Below are 26,671 nucleotides of genomic sequence, written 5' to 3' on the forward strand. Positions count from 1 at the left end.
TTCTCCTGGGTAAATGTAGAGATTCCATGATGTTCACGTCTCCTCCAAGAAAAAGTATCCTGGTGCATCACCAGGACTTCCCCCAGGGCACCACACTGCAACCTTCATGGTGATCTTCCCAGGTCAGTCCCAAAGGCTAAAGACCAAGAAGGCAGTGATTTCTCAACAGCCAAAAATAGACTCTTTCTAAGAAAGTATGTCCAGGAAGCAAGCTGCAATGAGTTTCAGCCTAGGTTCCCAGTCTCCCCTTCATAGTTACATGGCTTGTGTGGAAGGAGGAGGTGGAGAGACAGGGAAAGCATCAGGCACTAGAAAAGCTCTCATGCTATGGGAATTTACCTCCCTTTGCCATGCCATCTTTCATCCTAAGAGATCAGTGCTATGTGATGCCATGGGGGAGGTAATGACATGGAACAAATACATAGGCAACAGACAGGTTATACAGAACCTCATTGCACAGAAGGCTACTGATGCTACATTCTCTGGACACTCAGCTTCTAGAAAAGTTCTTAATAGAATTGAGGAAGATTCACGAACTCTGTGTTTCAAAAGAACAGCTCCACTCAGAAGCCATGGAAGAAATCTCCCAAAACCCTTTTTGGAATTGCAAGTGTAAGGAAGTTCAATTAATTCCTTAGACTAAAACGGGACCTCAGATTCCATATTGGTCCTGTGGAAATGGAAGACACAGCCAACTCCAGGGAATATGTCCTTTGTTAGAAGTTACCTGTGGATGGTGCTAGGGAGCTGGAATTCCAAAGAGACCTCTCTTCTAAACTCAGAGATCCAGGTACTCAGGTTGGGCCACTGGCTTGTAACAATGCGTCAGAACAGAGAGCCTGAGTTGTCTAGCGGTTCCTCCCTTGAGTAAAGGACAAGGTGAAGGTCAGGAGTCCTGCTGAAGAGGGTGTGATGTGGAGGTGGTGGGAACTGTGTTCGCATTATTTACAAATTAGCCCGGCACAGTGAATCTGCCTTCTCAGTAGAGATGACTGAAGGCATTATGAAGGGCCAGTTCCTGGCCCACTCAGAGAAGGGAAATAGCAGCAGTGCTGCCTCTAACCAAAACACAAATCTGGGTAGAAGGAAGAGAGTCCCGGCTCCAGTGGCTGGCTCATACTTTCGAAAAGCCCTTCCTTTGCTTGTCACCCCCCAGCCGTCCACCCCCAACCCAGCGCCTTTGGACATCTATGACACTTCACATTAGAATATGGTCTTGGCAGCAAGGGGAAAGGAAAGCCAATGACTTCCAAGAGTCCCCATCTGAGGTCTAGCTGAGCCTCCTCTGGCTTTGGGACAGCAGATCTAAGTACATTTTGGACCTTAGGAATCTAGGGTAAGAGTCTTTCTCCATGAGGCTGTGGACTTTTCCCTGAGCTTGATCAAAACAAGTCAGGGATGGCTCTTGCATGTTCTTCCTCGTGGCCTCTCGAGTCTGGAAATCGATATTCACCTGAAGATACAAACAGAGAGCAAGATTACAGGCCCTCAGAGGCCAAGGCACCAGTGAGCCCATCAGTGGCAGCATCTCACTTTTTTAGGTTCACTAATGCTTCTTAAACTGCTTTTATGAAATTTAGAAAAAAAATGTTGTGGAGGCTGAAGTCCAAATAGGCTTAGTTTCATGTTGTACATAAGGTAAGTGAAGAAATGAGAGACTGTCTGGGTTTGGAAGCACACACCTTAATCCCAGCACTCAAGAGGCAGAGGCAGCTGGGTCTCTGTAAATTCAGGGCCAGTCTGGTCTACAGAGCGAGTTCCAGGAAGACAGAGATATTTAAAGAGATCATGTCTCAAGAAGAAGAGGAAGAAGAAAAGGGAGAAAGGGAAGATGGGAAAAGAAAAGAGAGGGAGAGGGCATAGAGGAGAGAGAGAGAGAGAGAGAGAGAGAGAGAGAGAGAGAGAGAGAGAGAGAGAGTACAAAGCTTGTCTAAAGAAGGAGGGGTAAGAGAACCATGGAAAGAATCCTCAAATCAACAAACCCTAATCAAGAATATTGATACCACAGTCTCAAGCCAGTTGCTAATGAAAGTCCCTCTAAAAATGTTCTCTCTCATCCTTTCTTAACTACCAAGGCCAACAGGCACCCAATACAGACAGACCCTAGTAAACATACATTTATTTCTTTATATGTCACTATTAGGGGTTAGGAGCATTCTACCGAACTTGTAAAGACCTTAAACCCAAGTCAAAGCTGCCTAAATACAGAGAGCAAACTGTTCAATTAAACCCTCCCAAGGGACATGCTGTATTAAAATTCAGAACAGCTATACATAATTCTAATCCAGCAATGAAAGTGACTATAAATATTCATTAATGAGCAATGGCAAATGCTCAGGAGGTATTTTATCTCTAACAGAGTAGGATGAGTAAGGTGAGTGACATTATCCTCTCTTATATTGGGGAAAACAAGGCCCAGAGTGGTTGAACAAATTGAGAGTGGTCCCACATCGTGGCTGAACTGAGACTGCAAACAAAAGCCTCTAAAAGAGGGTTACTTATTCCATTAACCTCTACTGTCTTTAAAGGCTGTTTATCACATGCTTGTTTATTTGTTTAGTGATGTGTGTGTGTGTGTGTGTGTGTGTGTGTGTGTGTGTGTGTGTGTGTAGGTCAGAGGACAATTTTTAGGAGTCAGTTCTCTCCCTGCACCATGTGGATCCTGGAGATCAAACTTAGATCATCAGGCTTGGCAGCGGGTACCTTTACCCAGTGAGCCATCTCAGAGGCCCCAGTGCTGCATTCAATGGAAACACACACACACACACACACACACACACACACACACTCCATAGCTCTTACTCTTGCAAAATCCCTGGGGCAAAACCACATCCTGGGTAACACTTGTCAGGCAAAACACTCCTAATGTAGGGCCTTTTGCGAAAATTCTGGGTTTCCACTCCTTAAAAGCTACCCCTTCTCATCAAGATCCAACTCATCGAGTTACAAGGCCCATTGGAATAGGAGGAAATCCCAGGGCATGGCTCAACTCCACCCCCCAAGCCCTCAGGAGACAGCTGTCATGACAAACACACCTCCCGTGGAGCCTGCACATCCACAAACTCCTCGAAGATCCTGTGGGCCTTGGTGACTAGCTTTGCAGTCGACCTGGTCTTCTTGAACTCCTCACAGGCCAGCCAGAACTCCAGGTTCTCCTCGCTGAACTCCGTCTTTAGGAAGGCACGGAAGGCTGCCACCCCATCTGTGAATGCAGACGGATGGGAGAAAAGACAGGAAGAAGCTTAAGACCAAAGGTTGCAGATGCAGGAGACACAATACTAGTTTGCCAGCATCCTCACTACCCAAACCTGCTGCTCCTTCATGACACACATGACACACTCCTGATGACACACAGCTACCTGAGGAGCAAGCCATGTTTCTTGTCCATGAGCCAGCGTGCAGTATCAGAAAGAAATGTTTAAATCCCATAGAGACAACAGTGATCACTTTTGATTAAACGCTCAGAGTGTACTGCCCTTCCACTAATGTGGAGTTGGCTGAACCCCGAGTCTGCTGGTAAGCCAAAGTAATAGGCACTATGCATCCTGTACCCTAAGCTGAGTCCACACCAGAGAGGTCTCAGGCAGTCATAAGACAAAATAGACGGGAATATGAATGTCTAGGGCCAACCCTTTACCACTATCAGAGAAATATCCAACAGAAATTCATCTACTACATTCTGCAGCACAGATAGTGGTTTTCGTCTCATTTAGAAAACCTTTGAGGGCATGTATGTGATGTTCTGGTCTATTCATTTTTTTTTACTTTGAAATCTGCCTACTGAATTAGATTTTTTACAAAGTTTTTAAAATTACATTTATTTGTGTGTCTGTCTGACTCTCTCTCTCTCTCTCTCTCTCTCTCTCTCTCTCTCTCTCTCTGTGTGTGTGTGTGTGTGTGTGTGTGTGTGTATGTGTGTGTGTGTCTGTCTGTCTCTATGTGTGCCTGTATATTTGTGTGTGTGTGTGTGTGTGTGTGCTGCATACACCTGAATGTACAGTTGTACACACATAGGAATGGACATGCTGGGGCCAGAACAAGACACTGTACACCTTGTTGTCTTTAGAGAGGGTCTTGTTTCACGTAAGTTGATTCTTAAGGCCATCAGACTCTCAGAAATCAACTGTCTCTCCCCACCAGTACTGATGTTACAGGCATGTGCAGTCATGCCCAGCCGGGAGCATGAGTGTTGGGGATTAGAATGCAGGTCATGGTCATTACAAAGAAAGCACTCTTACCTACTAAGTCATCTCCCAGGCCCCAGCACTTTTTAAGTCCATGTCATCAATGACATGGACTTCTGATAATCACTGATATATGCCAGGAGAGGGCCCTAGCCACGACAACTCAGTGCATTGGTGGGACATGTGATTTTAAATAATTATTTTAATGTGATTATTGTTATTATTACTACTGCTTGTATTTGTATCATGTATGTGGAGAGTAATTTGCAATGTGTCATGTGGTCATCAACTTTCTGGAGTCAGTTCTCTCCAGGCACTTTTATGTGGGTCCTGGAACTTGAACTCAGGTCTTTAGGTTTGTATAGCAAGTACCTTTACCCACTGAGCCATCTTACTGGCCCTAAAATGTTTATTCTAAAGTGTTTTGATTTCTGCTGATAAAAAAATTTATTTTACATGTTTGCCTTCTTTTGTTTATTTAGATTTCTCTATTTAGAGAGACTAACTATATTGAAGCCTAGGTTTTCTTCCAATTTGCCAGCCTCCTGTGCCTCCTGAGTGCTGCTGTTTCCATTATACATTATTCCAAGTATTTCAATGTCCACAATAGGACAACATCCTACAGGCTACAACCTTTTTTTGGCAAGAGTGAAGGACTTGAAAAAAAACGCATTTTAAAAAATCTTTAAAATAATGTATGACTTATTTTTATTTTATGTACATTGGTGTCTGCTGACATATATGTTTGTGAGAAGGTTTCAGATCACCCGTAACTGGAATCACAGACAGTGATTAGCTGCCATGTGGGTGCTGAGAATTGTACTGAGGTCCTTTGTAAGAACAGCCAGTGCTCTTAACTGCTGAGCCCTCTCTCCATCCCAATAAAAGCATTTTCATGGGGCTCCCAGAGCTAAGTTTTGCATCTCAGGGATTTAAACTTTGGTGGGGAGGGCTACTTTAAAGTGACTAAGTAGGGTGGTTGTGTGATTTATCTATCATCCCATACTGGAGGTTTCTGCATAGAAGAGACATCATTGTTCACTACATTGGACAACTGGCTTAAGTCACAGCACCACAGGCGAGGCGTAGGACATATCCAGTATGGAGAAGTCAGAATATTGTGTAAGCTTCCTGCCCACTGGGCAGGATGAAAATCAAAACCTCCCTGTGCCAAGAGAGGAAGAAGGGATTGATCTGATTTAGGTTCAAGAGAGAGAATGATGCTCCAGGTACCTCCCATGCCCACTCCTGCACAGGTCAAACCCCCAGCGAAAAGACAGTAGGAACTCTGCAAGTTAGGAATCCAAGTGACAAACACAGCTGCAGAGGTCAGGCCTGAGAGTAAGTTACTCCGTCTGATACTGATTTCAGGCTGGTGGTCTACATAGTTCTGTTCAAGATGCTGCCTGTGGCACAGGCTAGAGACAAACACTGAATGAGATACATCAAACAGCAAATCATAAAATGGCTTCCCATTAGCATCCCGTGGAAGTTCTTTTCATGACCCTCCCACATTCTATGCCCTCAAAGATCCCCACAGAGGACATACAGGCATTTCAATATGCTCTGGAGTAACCTTAAATTTGCTTAAAGCATGCATGCCAGGAGATAGGCACTCTTGTAGATGATCCTCTACAGTGAAGACTTTAAGCAGAGGTTTGTTAGAAAGACAAAAGACCCCAGAAGGGGCTGGGTCAGCAAGAGAGAACTCTGAGCAGTGAACTATAGCAGACCTAGTAAAACCCAAGGAGTACAGAGTCTCCCCAAACCCTTCCTTTTTTTCCACAGTGATTATTTTTCATAATAAAATTATTTTAACTGATGTATAGAACATAGAAATTATACATAATAATGAGGTGATATATGTTCTACACATTGTGTAATATTTAAATCAAACATTTAAGCACCTTTTCTTGGTGTTATAATTTTCAAAATACTTTTAATTTTTAGAAGTGTATAACGCATTTGTTTTAATTTGGTTTAGAGCCAGAGTCTCACTTTTTAGCCCAAGCTGACCTGGAACCAACTATGTCACTATAGCAGCCTCAAAGTCATAACAATCCTCCTGCCTCAGCTTCCCAAGTGCTGAGATTACAAGTGTGAGTCATCATGTCTGACTTGTATGATATATTGTTATACAGTATATAGTCACCCTCTGTATACCCAGTCCTTGCTTCTATCTATACCTTTCCAGGTCCCTCTCTCCTACCTTTCTTCCCTATTCTCCACAGCTTCTAGCTGCCACTCTAAAACTCAACCAGATCTACTCTTAGGTGCTATGGAGAGATGAGGTCATGCGGTACTTGCCTCATCTTCACACGCTTTCCACTGCAGTCACAGAGAAGGTTGGAAAAGCATGAATGACCCTCAAAACGTGCATTTATCTAGGCCAGTGGTTCCCAACCTTCCTATACCTTTAATACCAATCCTCATGTTGTGGTAAGCCCCAACCAAAAAATTATTTTTGTTGCTACTCCACTGTTTGGCACCATCTGTTGCACTGACTTAGTTAAACCGCTTTGGCTCCTGGCAGGTTGCACCTGCACACCCACCCAAGAGCTCTCTGGATTCACGAATAAAAGACACATGTCAGTTTAATTTTGATATGTCTTGACTAGCTCAATGGTTGGACATTTCTAAAACTTCCCATAGCCAGCAAACACCCCCTCCAGCATTCCTGACTTAAGACCTTCTAAATCTATATTTTATCTTTGTTGTCCTGGCTCCTTCTGTGTAGCTTCCTATCTTTGCTGTCCAAGGCATTTCTGGGCAGCTCTTCCAGGGTCTATTTTCCTTCTTGTACCTACATTTTGGCCATTATTCCCTCCTGTTCCTTCTCTGCGTGGTCTGTCCTAAACCTTCTCACGGCAGACCCTCTCCTCCTTTCTAGCCCAGGAACCTAAAAGTCTTGCCTCTTTCATCCAGCTCAGCCATTAGCTGTTGGCTCTTCATTTATCAATCACAAACCAATTGGAGACAGAAACCTTCAGCATTTGGACACGAAGATTCCCTTTTGGGGGCCAAATTAAGACAAAACACTACAACCAATTCCCCACACTTCATAACTGTAATCTTGCTACTGCTATGAAGTATAAGTAAATAGTTGTGTTTTCTGGTGGTCTTAGGCATCTTCTGTAAAAGGGTCAGTTTACCTCTAAGGGGTCATGACTACAGGTTGAAAACCACTGGTCTAGAAGACCTGGGAAGTGACTCAGATAAGCTCTGGCTGTTTTTAAGCTAAAGGGAATTAAATTTCTTAAACAAGAGTTCAAGTTCACTGTTTAGTTTCCCTCTAAACAGAAAAAGATGCTTAGGAATACATTAAATGGAGTCACAGATAAAGAATATTACATTTCTGTTTCCCTCTACTGTATTAGTAAGCAGCTCTCTATAGAAAGCCTATTTGGCCCCAGCTCTCTAGGGCAAAAAAAAAAAAAAAAAAAATACCTCATCTCTCTTCACCTAGATCCTAGCTTTTGTGGGTCTTGGTGGGGATAAGAAGAGCTCATACCTACACTGTACTCCCCAGTGTGCTCTTCTTTTCCCCAGTTTACAGAGAAGGTTATGAAATCTGAGAAAGAACTTGCCTGACTTCATAGCTGACAACACACTACATTAGAGATTAATTAAATGGAATAACAACTCCATTTTTATTGATTCATGCATTCACCCTGTTAGGTGACCTGGCCATTCCAACAGGTGCAGAGAACAGACACAATGAGGTATTATAAACACTGTGGGCTGAGCACCAATACATTTCTTTTTGCATCTGGAATAAGAATGCAATATGACCAGCCACCTCACACCTCTGACATCATGACTTCCCTGTGTTGGTAGGCTATGCCCTCCAAAAGACCCTTCCTTAAGTAGCTTTTGCCAGATACTTTATCACAGCAATAAGAAAATTAACCAATATGCACCAGCAAAAGGTAGGTGGAGCAAAAAAAAAAAAAAGAAAAAAAACATAATCAGGATGATTATGATGTGGTGGGTAAGTTAGACAACACAGAAGGATAAGGTGCTCTGAAAAAATCTCGAATCACCTGAACTAAGTCTAAGAAGGGAACAAAGATCTTCAGGAAGAAGCTCCTCAACTGCTGGGGAGAGTAATAGAGAAGGAAGTGACATGAAAGAAGGAAGGGGGTGATGGTGAAGATGATTCCAGGAAGAAAGAGCCAAAATGTAGAACACTTTAGAGAGATTGGTAGTTAACAAGATCAAACTCTCTGAGCTTTCCTTTCAGACAGGCATATATAGAGAGACCTGTGAAAGAGCCAGAGAGGTGGGGGGTGGGTGCACAGTCCTGCAAAAAGACCAGGAGAGAGAACTCTGCATGAAGGAGAAAGTGGCCATAGAGTACATGCCTCCTAGAGGTCATGCTGGACTGAGAGCGCGCCAGGCCTCTGGATGCGGCAACTATTGGTTTAAACAGTGTCCAGGGTGTGAGCAGACCTCACTGTGCCTCTGTGCCTCTGTGGGTACAGGAGAACAAAGAAGAGGAAGTGGAAGGAAGTGTCCATTCACATGTCTCTTGAAAAAGATTTGGCAAAAAGAAGAAGAAGAAGAAGAAGAAGAAGGAGAAGAAGAAGAAGAAGAAGAAGAAGAAGGAGGAGGAGGAGGAGGAGGAGGAGGAGGAGGAGGAGGAGGAGGAGGAGGAGGGGGGAGGGGGGAGGGGGAGGGGGAGGGGGAGGGGGAGGGAGAGGGGGAGAGGGAGAGGGAGAGGGAGAGGGAGAGGGAGAGGGAGAGGGAGAGGGAGAGGGAGAAGAAGAAAAGAAAAAGGAAAATGGAGAGTAGACCCCGAATAGCTAAGGGGAAGCATGAGATCAAAGATGTTTCTGTTGTCTTTCAGGATACTTTTGATACATTTAAATGTTGATATGTCAGAAAAGACTTGTTGAGTTAAAGAACAGCTTGACCAGGAAGTCAGAAAGGTGTCCTGAGCACAGTTAGGACAGAGAAGTGTGGGACAGGGCAGGGGAACTTTGAGTTTAGGGTGGGGAGGAATTCTATCCAGTGATGGTTGTGGAAGATGATGGTCTAATTTTTATTCATTTAGGAGTTGGGTCACAGAACTCTATTTACTATATCAAGATTTTACAGAGCCCCAGCTGAGTTAATTATCACAACAATGCTGATTAGTAATAGATAGCATTCCACATTTTCCACAGAAAGATACTAAAGGTTCTGGTGGTTTGCCTCAGTAGGTAGAGTGCTAGTCTTATGTGCACAAAATCTGAGTTCCAGCAGCACATAAAACTGGATATTATAGCATGAGTCTGTAATTCTGTAATTCCAGCACAGAAGAGATGGAGGCTGGACAACCATAAGGTCAAGGTCATTCCCAGCTGCATCGTGAGTTTAAGAGGAGCTTGATGAAATGAAAGGGAGAGAGGGGAAAAAGAAGAAGGGGTAGAGAGAAGGGGGTGGGAGAGAGTAGAAAAGGAAGTAAAGCCTAGATAAGTTGAATAAAAGGCCGAGCTACATCACTGGTGTGAACCATGGTCTTTACCAGGTTCAAATGAGTCCAGAGCAAGATTTTTACAGCAGTGGTTAGGAAGGAAAGTAGCAGGAAAAGTGATCTGCGAAAAGCTAGCACTGGAGATGGTGGGTTTTACAAAGGGAATGAGAAGAAATGACAGGGCTTGCCTTCCTTAGGGATGAAGTAAACAAAACAGTGGTTAAGACAGAATCAGTCAGGGAACTGACATATTTGAGATACATGCAATCAGACAGCCTTGACATTTATCCATTTGGGGTAAGGTTGCTGGGAATGGTGCAACTCTCAAGTACTAGATTCTGAGCTACAGCACATAGAAGTCATGTGAAATCATTACCAGCTTTCCAGCCAACCTAATGTAACGAGAGCAAAGGAATAATATAAAATAATGGATTTTGTCATAAGTGCACACATACTTTAGGGGAGACCTGAGAGTGTAGCAAAGAGTCAGAGCAGCCACCTAACTTAAAGGAAATGGACCCAAGCACAGCAGAGAGCAGAAAGCTTTAGCTTTGGTTCCTGGAGAAAGCTTCCATGCCCAAAGAAGGGAACAGAAACTTCTAATTTGAGGATGTAGCATTCTTCAAAGAAAGAACCATTCTGTCCAGGCTGACGAATAGACCTTGACCCTAGAGAGCAGCAATTCGGGAACTGGAAGTTAAAACAAAGAAAGGCAGAACAAAAGAAGGGAAATTTCAACACGCTGACATCAGAATGCACACCTTGAAACACTCTCTGCCAGCATCTACTGAGCACTTCCTTTGGCCACACCAAGTGCTTTCTGAACCTCATCGTAGATCCATAGCATAGGTCTTGATGGTTTTACCATTTGAGAGGAAAGGAAAAGCAAACCTTAGGGAAGGTAAATGACTTATCTTGGTCACATGATTCATTAGTGGAAAAAATGCCAAGTTAAGAAGCAAAGGTGGCTTAGCTGTTTAGAGCAGCCCTGGCTTCACAGGCAGCCTGCCGAAGATGACCAAGCCTACCCACAAGTGGAAACAACACAGGCCTCACTTGAGAACAACAATTCGAGCACAGCCAAGCCCACACTTAGGTATGAACCTGCGAAGCACATTCAGCCTTACTGACCTCATGATCCTATCCTCACTGTAGAAGGACAGAGTACATTTGAAGACCTTTTCCAAGTAGTTACTGTTTTGTTGTGTACTTAGACTTGCCCTCATCAGACATCCCACCTCCTCTTTCCCTCAACACCATCACTGCTACACACAGAGGACTTACCTCAGGCCATTGTGACCTTCACTTTATAACCTGATGCATTATGAAATCCATGCAATTAAGAAAAGGTTCTAGAGCTGTCAATAAGTGCTTGCTGCACAAGCATGAAGACCTGAGTTCAGGTCAGCAGAGTCTACGTAAAACAAAACAAAAAGCAGGCTGGCCAGCTCAGCCTGTGTCAACGAGAGACTCAGTTTCAATAAAACAAAGTGGGTGGCTCCTGACAAAAGACATCTGACCTCCAACAGCATTTGCACACATATGCTTGTTCATCTGTATCTGCATGAGTATGTACACACACACACACACACACACACACACACACACACACACACACACAGAGAGAGAGAGAGAGAGAGAGAGAGAGAGAGAGAGAGAGAGAGAGAGAGAGAGAGGTATCCGTTCTGGTGAGCTTGGGAAAGTACTCTAACATCTTGAAGCCCAAGATGGAAGTCTTACCTATGAAATGGAGACCATGCCAGAACTTACTGAGCACAGATCAAATGAAGCAATCTACGCAAAAATGCCTGGTACTCACTATAAGTAGTCCATAGTCCCAGCCCTTAAGCTTGGTTTGCAAGAGGAATGTGAAATCTGCGTGTAGAATTGCCTGTGGTCACTAAGCCAGTAAAAGGAAAAGGTAGATTTGCCTCCACTTCTGGGTGACATCAGAGCACAACCTTCCTTTCTCCAATGATCTTTTCTTCAAAGCGGGGATAAAATGGTAACCCAGCCAGGCAAACACGCTGAGCATATTGTGTGCCACAGCTATGCAAAGGTACCATTTGTCTCACAGACTTGGGACTCCAGCTAGAGGACACCTCCCATCACCTTTTCTGTGGTGAGAACCAGGCTATTAGAAACCACCAAGAGTCTGGAATCTACCTAAATTCTTTCCATCCTGCAACCCCGACAGTCAGCCGACCACTAGTGATTCTTTCATTGAGAGAGAGAGCTAACTTGTCCTTCTCAGCATCCCATTGTACCTTCCTGGGCATCCTTTCCAGCTGTTAGCCAGGGACCACAAGTATCCTTATCAATGCACTGCGCTCTTCCAGACATCAGATCAATTGGTTGCCTGCAGTTCAGAATGGGATCCAGGAGAGCAAGAAATAAACCCAGGCATTCACTCCAATTTGGAGTTGTCAGAGATGTCAAGGGAGAGTTTGTAAGGCCAGAAAAAAAAAATGACCCTGTTGCCATAAACTCTCCTAGTGTCTGGACCTGTGAAGCAACAAGAACAGATTGCAGTAAAGACAACAGCCATCACACAGGCCTTGGGAGGCACCTGTCCTCATCCCTTCTTAGACCACCCACTTTCTCTACCCACTTGCTCTCAGACACAGCCTCCCCTACCTATTTCATACTCCCAGAGCAGGTGCCACTGCAAGCAAGCCATGCAGGGTTACTGAGCAAAAAGAAGTTCCACCCTGGAACAACAGAAGTGAGTTGTGGGGTGTAGGGGGAATTCTGGGGATTCCCAGGAACCACCATCGCTCCAGGAGCCCTGCCTCCTCCCACCTGTAGCAGATGGCAGGAGGCAACAGCAACCTCCAGACGGACCACTTGCTCCAGGCCTGCTCCACATCTCTTGCTGATATGACCCAGCAAGTGAATTACTGGCGACAGGAACAGTGACACATTTTTCTTCTCATTGACATCTTTTCTCCCCATCCTCTTCCCAGCAAGCGTTGCATTGGTTCCTCTGCATCTTTCCCCACGCCTGTCCTGTTTCTTGTCTTTTACCATTTTTCTCCCCTGTCCTTCCACCATTCACTTTCCCTCTGCAGGACCGTCCTCCTGCCTTCTGTTTGCACACAAACCGTAGTTGGTTCCAAATGCAGTGTTGGTTTATCAACAAACAGCTCAGTGTCATCTGCTGCTACCTCTAGGGGCTGCCATGTTTGCAATGAACAGTGCTGCCGAAGCTAGAGGCCTGTGTCCTCTACACACTAGCTGGAGAAGACTGGATCTCTGATCCAGAACCCCACTCTAGAACCTTACTCCTGAGCTCCCCACACATTTTGGGCAACTTGTCTCCAACCCCTGAAGCCTGTTGTGCCCTGGCTCTGACACAGTTGTTGGCATGAGCTAGTGTGTAGAGAGGTGTGGCCTCTTTGTTCTTTGGTTCTCATGGGTGGCTATAAACTGCAGATACCAGCAGCATCTCCTCCACAAGGTTAAGGGCACTGCAATGAGTTTACACACACAAGTGACAGGCAGAACCTGACATATAAGCTTGGAATGCTTGATGCTTGTTGGCGACAGTTACTCCCATGTTCTAATGGAGTCATGATCCAGAACTCAATGTATAACACTAAATGCTGTCCTGACCAACTAAAGGCAGTGGACAGTGAACGGTTCAGAAAAATAGAAAGAGGAGGGAAGTGGGGGTCCTCTTCTAGTTATTTTATTAGCATTTCACTTGGGCTGTCTTTGAAGAACCCTCCCAGGATCAAAGCTCTGAAAACAGCACATAGTTTTTGAGATGGGTGCCATGCCAGCAGCAGAAAAGGATGGGCATGTGTTCAGGATTCCTGGAACAGTGGGCAGGATATTGGCGTCCTTTTGAACAGCCACAGAACCTCCAAGAACATGCTGTGGCCGCACATGCTGCCGGCTGCCGGCTCTTTCCCTCTGGTTCTTTCCTGCAGGGTGCTTACATAAGGGGAGAAATTGGGTCACTGTGAATGATCCGTGCAGCTGGTACAGCAGGGAGGGGCTTAGGGAACAGATCAAGGTCCAGCGGTCTCCATTTACCTGGCATCAGGGTGGACCTGAGCCTCGATCAGTTCGGAGGCTTGGGAAAACACAAAACAAACATGAAAAAAACGTATTTTTTAAACACTGTATTTACCAAAGTACTATTTCAAAAACCCAGCATCTTCTGGCATTCCCGATCAATGGGAGAAAATAGCCCACTGAATTGAATCCAAAGTCAAGCTGAGGATAGGAACAGGGAAGCGTGTTTGTATAAGCTAAGGTGCATAAGCTACTGGAGAAGATAAATCCTGTTTGACTTGAAACCGAGCCACTGATTTGAATTTTTCGGTGAGAATCACATCAGGGTCATAATTTTCCTTTGTGTCATCTGTGAGGCAAAGGTTTTGAAGTAAATTACTGTGGCTAATCAAGATTTCTGTATGGATCTTACTTGGGTAACAAACTATTGCCAGTTATGATATTTGTTGACAAGTAATTATGATGCTCATTATAATCTCACAGTTATGATTCCTGGTTTTCTTAAATGATCTGTACTTTACTAATATATATCACATGTGTGTGTGTGTGTGTGTGTGTGTGTGTGTGTTAGGATGACAGTATATCAGGCTTCCTATTCCTAATATACAGAAGCAGAAGAAAGGTAGATACAGCTGCTATCCTAACAGTGATCTTGCTAACCCAATAAAGAAGCACTACAGAGCCAGGTGGTGGCTGCACATGCCTTTAATCCAGCACTCAGGACATAGAGGCAGACAGATCTCTGTGAGTCCAAGGCCACAGTGAGTTAGAGGACAGCCTTGGCCCTGTCTCAAAAAGCAAAACCAAACAACAACAACAACAACAACAAGTACTACAAAGCCTTACAGACTCTAGTCCATAGCCTAAAAGATTTCCACGTTCAGTATGAAAGAATATTTCTCACATGCACTTGATGGAAGAATACTTCTGGGACTCTCAAAAAAAGGACATAGCAAATTTTACCCTATAGGCTTGTCAAAACTCTACTCCCAGCAGATTCTCATACATTTATTAGGTCGGTAGGAAGATGAGAGGGAACCCCAGAAGCTCAGGAGGACTGAGTAAGAAAGAAGAAACACCAAGTCATACTCGGAACTCTCACTCTGCCTCTCATCGGCTGCCTCCAGCTGTGCACAGAATAAACCAGTAAGGTTTCTATTAGCTCAGGCATGTGGGACTCACAAAATGTGTGTCTTCCCAGTAAGCCAATGGGTTATAGCAAAAACAATCAGATAGCTATCCGGATAATGGCCTTCCATGTCACCTTGTTTAGCATTTGGTGAGCATTTGATTGGCACAAAAGAGGACAACTGAGGTTCCTTGACATTAGCTGATTGGCATGAGGTGACGGAGATGATGGGGAGGGGGTAGAAACTTGCACAGCTACTTCTGTTCAGACCTTTCGGAGACCTGGTGCTCCTCCCAGCAAGGTACAAAGGGGGCTTACAGCGGTGACGGTGACGAGGTGGCAGCAGAGCTGAGATGCGTCTTCTCTACCCATCTCCACTACACATGTCAACGAAGCCTCTCTCCTCTTCTTTTTACCCCCCCGCCCCGGTTACGTATGGGACCCTCCACACCTCACATGTGGAGTCTGTGATACAGATGCTCCACCCCAGGCAGGTGCTGCCTGAGGCCTCTACACGATACAAAATACTCTGGTTCTCCAAAAGCCTGGTCTGCCCACCCCACCGGGACCCTGCCCTTCCCTGTTCTGCATGCTTGTGCTTCAGAAACAGAGTTTCTTCTGGGGAACTTGGCATTTCTGAAAGACTCGTGGGAAAACCATACCCCAGTCTCCAGTCCCCAGGGATTCTGGTTCCACAGTCTGAGATAAAATCTATAAACGTTCCTTTCTTACAAGCTCCTGCAGGTGTTGCTGTAGAGGCCTTAGTTTACGCTTTGAAGAAGACTTCTCTAGAATTTTCTGTCTTAAAGACAGTAGAGAGAGACTTGCATGAAAAGTGGAAACCTGCCTATCTTCCCTAGAGGTAGAAATTGCTTAGATGAACCCTGTCCAGTGCTCCACAGGCTGACCATTTGGCTTCTGAATGATTATTTATTGGCAGTCTTTTATGCAGTAGCTGTGTTAACAGCTTATTTTGTGTTTTTATATCTCAACCATTCCCTGAAAGGGAGCTATGTTTTAGACAACATAGTCTTTCCATTGGTTTTGTTTTACAGGCAGATGATGTCGTGACTGGGAAAGGGCTCTCTGTAGTCTTACATCCCCTAACCCTCATTCCCTGGGGCCAGTGAGGCCAAATGAATAGAAGCCTTCCTCTATCAGACTCCATGAAAACTATTAAACAAGATCACCTTCCACATCAGTCCCTGAGGGGGGCGCTGGGTGGTCCAGATAGGATCAGGTAGAAAAGTGAGGGAAGGGGGACATAAACTCAAAGCCTGCAGGTTTGCTTATAACTGTAACTCAAATTTTATATCCAAAACCGGTGGGGGTGGGGAGGATAAAGGAGCAAAACAAAGGCAAGAGGAGGAGATAAAGAAAGCCAGTAGGAAAAGAACGGAAGAGGGAGGGAAGGGAAGAGGGAGGGGGAAGGAAAGGAAAAAGGGAAAAAGCACAAGGAGACTATTTCTTTAGAGTTCAGGGCTAAATGTCCCTCTCAAAGCAGGACAAATATGCACATGCCTAAACTTCATGAAAATTAAAAGCAAGAGGTAAACACACTGTTTTTTTTTTTTCCTGTCTTCAAATAGCCTGACAGAATAGATCTCCCACAAATTGGGAGGTTTGGTTCTGTTAGGTATTAGCTTAAGGGCAGAAAGACTTCTAGGTATAAACACACACACACACACACACATACACACACACACACACACACACACACACACACACACACACACACACACTTGCATCCTTTTTTAGGGCAGACTACATGCACGGTCAGATGTCATGTATAACTGTGATTGCATGAACAGGAAAAAGCTTCCAAATTAGCACATATTAGAATCCCATCTAGTTAATGAAGCTGATTTCAGTTGTGTTTGTTGGTTTGAAGGAAGGAACTTAGCAAGTGCTGACCTCTTAGGCTCCATGAGAGCTTTTTCTTTGTGCTCATCTGTGAACAAATATAATAAAAAATAAAACTACTCTAAGTGTTTTCCTCCTACATTTCTTTTTTAATTCTAAAATTTTGAAGATGGTAAAGTGGCCTTTTTCCCCCTGAGATTTGAGCCTGTGCAGTGCTCAAAAGGAAGAGGAACACAGGTATTTTGGTCTCCCTCCTGGTTGCTAGGACCATTTCAGGTAAAACCACACATTTAGCCATATAGGTAGTGTTTAGTTAAACCACCTGCCACAGGTGATTGGTTATCATCCAGCCACCATGTCTGCTCCAGAGAACACCCTGGGACCAGGGCATAACTGAATTCACATCCCATTCCAGCTCCTTTGTTGGACAGGTTAGAAATCTGATTTCCTAAACAGCTAAGGTTTCTGTTAGGGCCCCCTCAGTCTCCAGGAGTAAATGGGACACAGGGACACACACACACACGGACACACACACACACACACACACACACACACAGAGAGAGAGAGAGAGAGAGAGAGAGAGAGAGAGAGACAATTAGGATTATAGATCTGATACCAGATCATATTCTTCAGTTAAATTTCCAAAAGCCTGGTCCCTGGCTACTGGAAGCCAATGTCCCAGACAGGTAGGACATGTGGCACTGATGACACAGGATTTCAGAGCAGTGCTGTAAGTGAGGATTCTATGTACAATCCCAAGGCCACACTGGTTCTTTTCCTTGCCTTATCGTGAACATTGAGAACCTGAGAAGACCTTCATTCTCCATCAGACAGACCATGGCCTCTTTCCCTTGTGCTGCCTTCCTGCTGAACAGACTTGTGCACAACCATCAAGCACACTTTTAAAAAGAACTAAACAACACCAGAACAAGGGGAGCAAAGATGCTCCAGGGGCTGAGAAGGGGGTGGCAATAGGGGTGGATGATTACCTGATTCTACAACATAAAAAGCCTGAGAAGGACAGATGCCTCAGTGTGGAGAATGACGGAGGAGTGGGTTTTAGACCAACCCCTGCTGTTCTGATGCCAGCCATGCAGGAACTCTGAACTTTTTACTGCTTAGAATATTATGGGTCGTAATTGGAAGCTCCACACACATTCTATGTGCTGCTGGGGACAGGCACATGTGAAATCCTGGAGAAATTTAATCAGCCCTGATCGAGTCACAAAACCAACCCAAATTCATTAGAGTTTTAGAAAGTTGTCAGCATCTTTTAAGGTGGTCTGGGCTCCGGTTGCTTCACAGCCTTTAGGTGCAATAAACATCCAAACCCTAAAAGCTTCAAGTTCTTCTGCAGTGACCCTAAGTACCCCTTTCTTCCCAAAACTAACATATCACTGGCTTTTTATCTCTATATTAAACAAAAATTAAAAAAAAAAAAACAGAACTTTGGACTCCAAGAATAATGAAAGAACTTTTGTTCAGAAAGCTGGCTTCTTTCTTTCTTTTCTCTTCCTTCCTTCCTTCCTTGCTTCCTTCTTCCTTCCTTCCTTTCTTCCTCCTTTCTCTCTCTCTCTCCCCTCTTCCCCCCCCCCTTCTTTTATTCTTTCTTTCCCACTTTGGCAAAGTAGCAAATTAGTGCCAGTTGTGACCAGCAGCAGGACTACAGTCACAGTGTTCCTGGAAACCAGTGTTCCTTGCTAGGAGGATCACACATCTGTAGATCTAAGCATCACTGAATCTCTGGGACTAGAGCTGGCTTAATATTAATACAAATTTCATTGTCCAGGTATGTGTTTTGCATTTAATAAATAAATGTATCATAAAGAAAAAAAAAAGCCACAGTATCATCTTGAGGAAAGAGGCCACAGTTCTGACAATTACTTGTTTAGTTTCCTGTCTGCTGGTGGTGGCAAGCAAGCATCTCTAACCCGTTTTAGAATTAGGGAACAGCCTGAGGGACTTGAGCCGAGGCTGAAATAGAAATGGAACTTGAGGATGACCTTGAATCAAAGCCAACCTGAAAGGAAGACACAGCATTAGTAGTGACATTTTTTTTTTTCCCTCAGAACACGACTCCAGGAAAATAATCAATAACCTCATTTTTAGAAAAGCATTACTAATTATTATTATTAATTACTAGTAATTACTAATCTTAAATATCATCACATGCATGCCACTGCCTTGGCAGATTCACCCTGCAAGCTTGCTATAGAGGCACAGGCTGCATACCCCACCCTGAATTAGTTTCCTGCCTAAAGTCACAAGTGTTTTATTATGTGAACTTACTCATAGATATTGCATCTTATTTTTAAGTCTACTCAGAAGTATTTGTACAGCTGGGGAGATGGCTCGGCTAGTACAGCGTTTCTGGTGCTGGCTTGAGGACCTAGATTTAGACCACCCCCAGCACCCACATAAAAACGTAAGTGTGAAAGATGAGGCTGGACAGTTCCTGGATCTCATTGGCCAGCTAATGTTGCCTAACTGGTAGGCTCCAGGTTTACTAAAAGACTGTCACAATAATAATAATAATAATAATAATAATAATAATAATAATAATAACAACAATAACAACAACAACAACAACAGCAACAACAACACAAATGTAGATAGCTCACAAGCTTGCTGAGAAGGTAAAGGCATTTGCAGCCAAGCCTGACACCAGAATTCAATCCCTAGTACCCTCTTGGTGAAAGCAGAGAACCAACTTCCAGAAATTATCCACTGAACTCAATAACTGCCCTGAGGCAGGCATGACCCACATGCCTACACACCTATACACTCACACACCCATATGTATACACATACACACAGATAAATAAAGTGGAGAGTGATAAAAGGTACAGCAACCTCTGGTCTGCACACACATGCACATATGTGCACACAGGCTCAGACACACACAGATGCATATTTGCATATGCCCTCCCCCAGAGTATTTCTTAATTTGTTTATTAAGAACAAGAAGCAAAGTTAGAGGACATAACGTCATCAAATTAAGAGCAAAATCACTTCTGGTTCTTGTATTATGGGGATGATGATGATGATGATGATGACGATGATGATGATGATGCAGTGCTGAGGCTTGAACCCAGAGCCACACCATTCAGCTATCTTTCCAAATCTGGACAAGTCAAGTCACTATTAATTGCACCTTAGCATCCAGTGACCAAGCCAGGCCAACAATTGAGGACACAGATCTGAATCCCAACCTTCAATTTAATTATCCAGAAACGCATTCCCCAATGTAGGAATAACATAGCAAAATGCAGGCAGCCCTTCTGCTCCCAGATCTCATGCTGCTGTGAAGAATTGAGGAGGAACACTGAATGTCTGTCTGCAACCTTCCTGTCTCCTCAGAACACCCCCTCGCTCCTTCCCGCCCCTGCTTTGCCACTTCCATGTGCTTAATGCCAGAGGGATTTCAGAGCCCAAGAAATTTCGACTTGTATGTTGAGAAAGAAGAGCTGAGAAGTTTGCCTAATGATAAACTGCCTTCTGCACACTGCCATGCGCACAACCCTCCCTGCCTTTGTGGAAACAAAAGACACAGCAGCTGAACACGGAGGGGATGGAAGAGGAGGTAGGGAGAGCAAAGCAGAGTTCTGGCCAGGGAGGGGGACACATACAGCCGATATTCTGTTGATCTGATATTCTGATATTCTGTTGCTGAAATACACACACTGTTCACACAGGAAGTAGTCAGCACTCCCCCAGTGGCTTGGGGGTCAGGGGTCATTTTCCCTTATGAGACCTGGCCTGGAACTGAAATCCTCTGCTTCCAGTCAGCTTATCACTCCAGTTACCTAAACCGAATCCTCTCTGGTCAAAATTACGGAGCAGCCAGCCAAGGTGAGACATGCCTGTGATCTCAGTGTTTGGAAGGTGGCAGGCAGAAGCAGGGAATCCCGGCTTAAAGGCCATCCTTCCCTAGAGAGCAAAGTGGAGGCCAGCCTAAGCTGTAAGACACCCTGTTTCAAAAAGAGGATTGGAGAGGTTTGAATCCAGAGCCTCACACATGCTAAGCAAGTACTCAGCCTTTGAGCTACCTTCCCAGACCTAGAAAAGCAAAGTCTTAAAAGAGACTTCTGCTAAAAACAAAACAAAACAAAAACAACAACAAAAATCCCCCCAAAACAAAAAAAAAACAAAATCAAAACCAAGGACTCCACCATGGCCATCCAAGTATCCAGTAACCAACATAGGTCACATAATGAGAACACAGATCTGATAAAAAAAATAATATAATATTATAACATAATGTAATAAAATGACCGAGAACCTGGGGCCCCTTGCTTGGGACAATGGCTTGAATACAGTAAACAAGAAGGACAGGCCTAACCTAACTTCTTTTAAGACACCAGTTTTCTCAGCAATTGTCACCTCTTGCTGTGTGCAGGACCGAGGAGGGCTGGTGTCCTAGCCCTGTATCCCAAGCCCAGGAAGTATTCGCTACATCTTCTGCCACATGGATGATTTGCTTCAACATGATACAGCCTGAATTCTACTTACACTTATGAGAGAGAAGCACGTCAAAGGAATCTGCCCACCTCGTTGCTTCTTCCGTGGAGAGTCTCCTAGGAAGCAATAGCATCTCTAAGTGGTTTTGACACATCACCTCTTTGGCAGCCACTGCCCACATCTGCCCAGGACTCCTTGGGTTGGTGGAGAACAAATGCACACCATACCAGAGTCTGGCAACTCTACTGCTGTGAACTGGTGTGTGTATTCAAGCAATAGCTGGGGAAACCTCTAAGTGGGGGGTGGGGCTACCGCTTAAAGGGAAAGTGGGTGACTTGGCATAATGAGGTTCTAGGTTCACTTCCCCAATACCTGGAAAAAGAATCAACCTAAATCCTATACATTACTTTTGGTCTGAACAACAAAGGTATGTAGCTATGTAATTTCAAGATGTCAAGGTGATAGCAACGGTGGGGGAGGAGGTGGATTAGTTTTGGAGCCGAAAGAGTTAGGCTCAGCTCACAAAATCGACCTCTTCCTGTCACCTCAAAGTCTTCATCTGTTGGAATAAAGACAGCAATGCCCCTCACAGAGGTGACTGTGGGGGCGATTTGAGGTGATACCCCTGACATCATTGAGTACAGTGTCTGTGCAGAATGGAGCGCTGAATCTGAATCTAAGCATATTTTTACAGTAACTTTGGATGCTTATTTCCAAACTGAGAGCTCGGGTTGGCAAGTATGTAGAATCAAGAAGTGCTCTTCCCTATTTATGGCTTCAGGCACAATGGGCAGGACGGGTTCTTAGGAGAATGTGGTTTCCCACATGAGCTATGTCTTTTTATCACTCACATGCAGGAATAGTGAAGGAGCTGCTAAGAGACCAACCAGAATGTATGGTCCTATGGTGTATCTGGTTGACAACTTGCTAGAGAACAAGGTCCCAAAGACACCCCAGAGTGTGGGTAACCAGGAACACATGGCAAGCCATACTACTCACTTGAGAGCTCGGTTGGGTTTGTCAGGAAGGATGGCTGTGAAGTCACTACAGGAGTCTGATTTGTGCGACAGGCATCCCAGTCGGGTCCTCATGCCTTTGTTCCTGCAGTGGATGGGGGAAGAAGGAAGGGGCTGTCATGGCCACAACTGCCAGCTCAATGAAGGGCTGCTGGACCTGCTGCCCTGCCCACCCCGCTGGCCCCTGACGAGTCCATCAGTACAGAGGCAAGGGCTGTGCTCATACCTTATTTCACTATAGAAATAGTAATAATAGGTGTGGGGCCCTTCTGCACTTCCCTTAAAGGCTGAAAGCTTTTTAAAGCTGACTTGGCAAGCTGATGGTAAGGCAATGAAGGTCATTAGCTTGGGAGAACTTCTAAATTAGGATTCTCTGTGGGGAGCGGAAACAGCAGTTACAAAGTAACAATCCGAATTTTGTTTATCCACTAGCAGGGCAAACCGACAGGGCTGGTTGGTGACCACAGTACCTAACTATGAAGCCATAGAAGCAGGGCCTGCACACAGAGGAGAGGAGTGACTCAAAATGTGGGGCTGCACAGCAGAGAGAGTCAGAGCACAGAGTGGCGCTTCAAGGCAGGTGAGTGCCCAGACGGTTTCTCTCAGCTCAGCCCACCGTTCAGGTTATATGCACACAACTGGCTACAGCCCAGCGTGGGTGGAAGACTGTTGGACGCCACCCACAGGGGAGAGCCAGTGTACCCTTAGACAGTCCTATGCCTACTTAAATTGCCCCATTTACCGTCAGCCAGGAGCAGGCAAACTACTGTCCTGCAAGGTGTGTGCATAGATGGTTTTACAGGAACAGAACAACACCATTTGTTCTCATACTGTCTGAAGATGAGAGTTAGGTAGTAACTTCAAGGGTAAAGTTAGGTAGTTGCAACATTAACAGAATGCTCAGTCTGTAGGAAAGCTGAAAATATTTACTCTCAGGCTCATGACAACAGAGGCTAGTTTGCTAGCCTCTTACCTTTAACCACTACAGTTCCTCACACTGAGGGCAAAAGTAATTGAAGGGTGAAAACAAAAATTGGTATAACCAGACCAGATCTTCAGTCAGACTTGAAAAAGAAATTACCATATGCATCATGGTAGATATCACCATGGAAACAGCCCTACCACAGGTCATCTTTGTGTGCCAAAAGCAAGTTCTTCTGGCCTGTCTTCCTTTCCCTCTTTTTCACAAACCTAAAACTAGATGGGGGAGTTCGGGGTCATTCAGTTTATTCACTTCCATTAACTTCAGATGGATTTCCATTCCCTGGCCCCTTCATTGTCTATGTTCACAGAAATCTTATCTGACATTTGTCTGCGGAGACGGTATTGGGCTTAGCAGGGATGGACGTTTGCATTCTACTTGCAGAGCCTCCTTGGAGCTACAGCATCCAAGTTTCCAGAAATATCCTCTCCCACAGGAAATCTGCCTGCAGGTCTCTGCCCCACCTCTCCTCCCAGGCTGCACTGTGCTGCCATCTATCTTGTGGCATTTCAAACGGGTTGCAACAGCTATTCTCTCTCCTGAAACAGAGCCTCTTATGTGTCCATTCACTCTTTCAAATCACAGGGTACCCAGCACCAGGCCATTCAAGCAACTGATTAAAAGCCCTATGAATCATCACTGCTGTGGATTCAAGCAAAGGTCCTGCTCAGGCCCCAACCTGCAGCCAACTCTGCTGCCTTAGGATCATCAATCATCAAAACAGTCAGGTCACTGCCTCAAGAGCAACAAGCAGGACTCTCAGAAAGAGGCAAATCTGCACCAGCTTTTATATACCAAGGTTTGGCACGGGCTAGTTTAAAGGGCACTGCTTGCTCCCAAGACCACTCTGGGGTGTTCAAATAGTTCACAAAAGCAAATTTACTTGAGACAAAATGTTTTTCTCTATTTATAGTAAATAGTTGATTTGCAACCTCTTTAGCCAAGTAGGAAATGATTCGAACAGACATAGGAGAGGGAGGTTAAGAGGGGGAAAGATTGGGAGGGAGGAAGGAAGTAGGAGAAAGGAGAGAGGGAGGGAGGAAGGAAGTAGGAGAAAGGAGAGAGGAAGGGAAGGAGGAAAGGAGGAAAGGAAGGGAACAGACAAGCAAACCAGTACAGAAGAAAGGGAAGGAGAGGAAACAGGAAGGAAGAAACGAAGAGAGAGAGAAGGAAGAAAGGAAGAAGAGGAAAAAGGAAAAGAGGAAAAAGGAAAAGAGGGGAGATCATTTCCTCATCTTTCTCTACAAACCCCTATCCGAGTAACTCACAGGTTTCATACAAATTTATGCACAGCCCCTTATTCTATCCCAAAAGTCACCACCAAGAGATTCTGCCAAATCACCAGGAGGGCATGGGGGCTGACACAGGTTTGCCTTGCAAGACTGTAACTTTGTTAGAAGCACAAGGCATAGTGTGGTGCACACAACGGGATCCTCAGAGAGCTTTACAGCAGGAGAGATGAGAGACCAGAAGGTGGAGCAAAGAAGAGAGGGGCAGGGACAAGAAGACAGGTCATCAGTTCATTACCTGCGTGGCATCAGTAAGGCAGCCATACAGGCATCCGCTTATGGTTACCCCTTGGGCTGGTTTGCAGGGACGTCAGGATAGGAAATAAGACTGCTGGGTTCAGGGATTTACCCTCTCACGTCCTCTCACCTAAAATCAAAGAGTCTTCTGTAAGAGGGTTCACCCCCTCACATCTGTCTGCAAGATACACCCTTTCCAATGTCTCTTCACATCTGAGTACTTCCCACAGCCCCCACAAATGTCAGCTCATTCTTAGCAAGGCAGCCAATCAAAATCTGACAGGAACAAATGCCAGGTGGCTTCACATTGCTGACTGTTGGTCAGAAGTTTCTACTTCCCCAACTACTGGCCATCAACCAAAATTGGGACATGTACCCTTAGGGAGGCATGGTCCTACAACCCAAAAATTACTGTTCTCTTTATCTCACTAGACCGATGCCCAAGTGACCAGCCTGAAAGAGACCAGGGAGGAGAGGTCAGCACTTGCTCCAAAATAATCTGATTGGATGCTGCTCTGGTTCCCACTTCCCTCCAAGGACACCTGTCCCAGGTGGAAATGAGCCAGAATCTGAGAAAAGGGGAACAAGGAGGGGGTTGAAGGGACTTGGAGGTAAGCCATCAGACACCCTCACCACTGGGCATGTTCCTTGGCAGGAATCCCAGACACAGGCCAAAGAAATGAATATGCAGGTCACTCTAACTCATAATGAAGTGAGCCTTCCTCAGCCTGGCTCATTCTTGACCTCAAAACAGGGAAGATTTGGGGATGGGGATGGGGATGGGGATGGGGACATGGAGGCTGAAAGATGATTGGCTTTTAGTCTCTCCTTCCCATGAGTGTCATTGGCAGTGTTTCAAACCATTGTTCCCACAAAAGAGAGCTGATAGGAAGAGCTACCTACCTATCCATAAAAGGTTTCCCTGGGGAACCCTGCCACCAAACATAGAATCCATTTTAAAAGAAACCTAATTTGGATAAATAAGAATCCTGTGTGACTGTGCCATTTAAATGGTTTTTGGTATTACTCTGAACATTTCACAAATACTTTTACAAATTACTTTCAGTGTAATTATATCATTAACAAAATAGATGAATGACTTTATTAACACTGAAAACAGAAAACAAGAACAAAAATCAGGCTTTGTGTGAAGGCTCCTCCCACTGGGTTACGTTCTCTAACAACAGGGGGCATTTTCTTAATCCTTGTCCTAACTGGGATTGCACCTGCTTTCAAGAAGTGAGACCATCAGAGCTCTTTGCAGCTCTAAGGGTCTCCAGAACTCATGTCTGGGGCACCTATGCCTCATTTCCTCTTGTTTATAGAAAATCCCCCAGGGGTGGGAGATCTTGCCTGGGGCCTTCATTATTCTGTAGCTGGGCAGAACAGAGGTCACAACCTATACACACCACAGGCAAGGTCATTTAAGGCAGGGGACTACTGGCTCTGTCCCTGCCTGCCTCTCTTCCCTCTCTTTCCTGATGTCAGCCCACATTAGCTTTTTGGTGCTATCCAATTGTCTCCTCTCCAACCCCCCCAGCACCTCCCAAGTCACCCCTTGAGTGAGGTCAGCTTTGGATTCACAAATCAGAACCTGATGGACACTCTGCTCCAGCTGCCTTGTCTATTCTAGGATCCAGAACCTTCAGGGCTCTTATTCCACTTACCCTCGAGTGACTTATAAGGGACAGATAAGGGGTTACTCAGAGCCTGGGAAGTTTGAAAATGGACATGTTGCCCCCCCCCCCCCGTAGTGCATATTCCTTAGAAGTGGGTACCACCTCACAAGTGACTGGAGCAGACAGCATAGGAAAAAATGACATTCAAGGTGGAGAGGGGGCATAAGAGGGGGGAAAAAAAGCAGAGATTTATAAAGAAGGGAAGAGAAATTAAGCTCAGCAGGGAGAAAGCAATCAATATGCATGAAGAGGCAGATTAATTAAATATGTATAAGGCAAACCAGCTTCCAACACCCCAGAAAAAAGGAAAAAGGCAGAGCCAATACTTACTGTCGTTGACTGGTCCTCAT

At 44.9% G+C, this 26,671-nt stretch overlaps 1 protein-coding gene across 2 annotated transcripts; it reads right to left on the reverse strand.

The window, feature by feature from the left end:
- Positions 1-1,270: 1,270 nt before the first annotated feature.
- RGS8 (regulator of G protein signaling 8) lies at positions 1,271-26,671 on the reverse strand (the record flags this gene model as incomplete). 2 transcript variants are annotated; one of them, XM_080909181.1, is made up of 5 exons in its annotated part: positions 1,271-1,453; positions 3,036-3,202; positions 21,170-21,234; positions 22,118-22,219; positions 26,652-26,671. In XM_080909181.1, 5 exons carry the CDS (start codon positions 26,669-26,671, stop codon positions 1,271-1,273), a joined length of 537 nt encoding a protein of 178 aa, XP_080765307.1. The 2 variants fall into 2 exon arrangements, with proteins under 2 accessions (XP_080765307.1, XP_080765306.1); XM_080909180.1 differs by lacking the exon at positions 26,652-26,671 and adding an exon at positions 24,644-24,669.

Source organism: Micromys minutus, assembly GCF_963924665.1.
Source record: "Micromys minutus genome assembly, chromosome: 1".
Classification (NCBI taxonomy): Eukaryota; Metazoa; Chordata; class Mammalia; order Rodentia; family Muridae; genus Micromys; species Micromys minutus.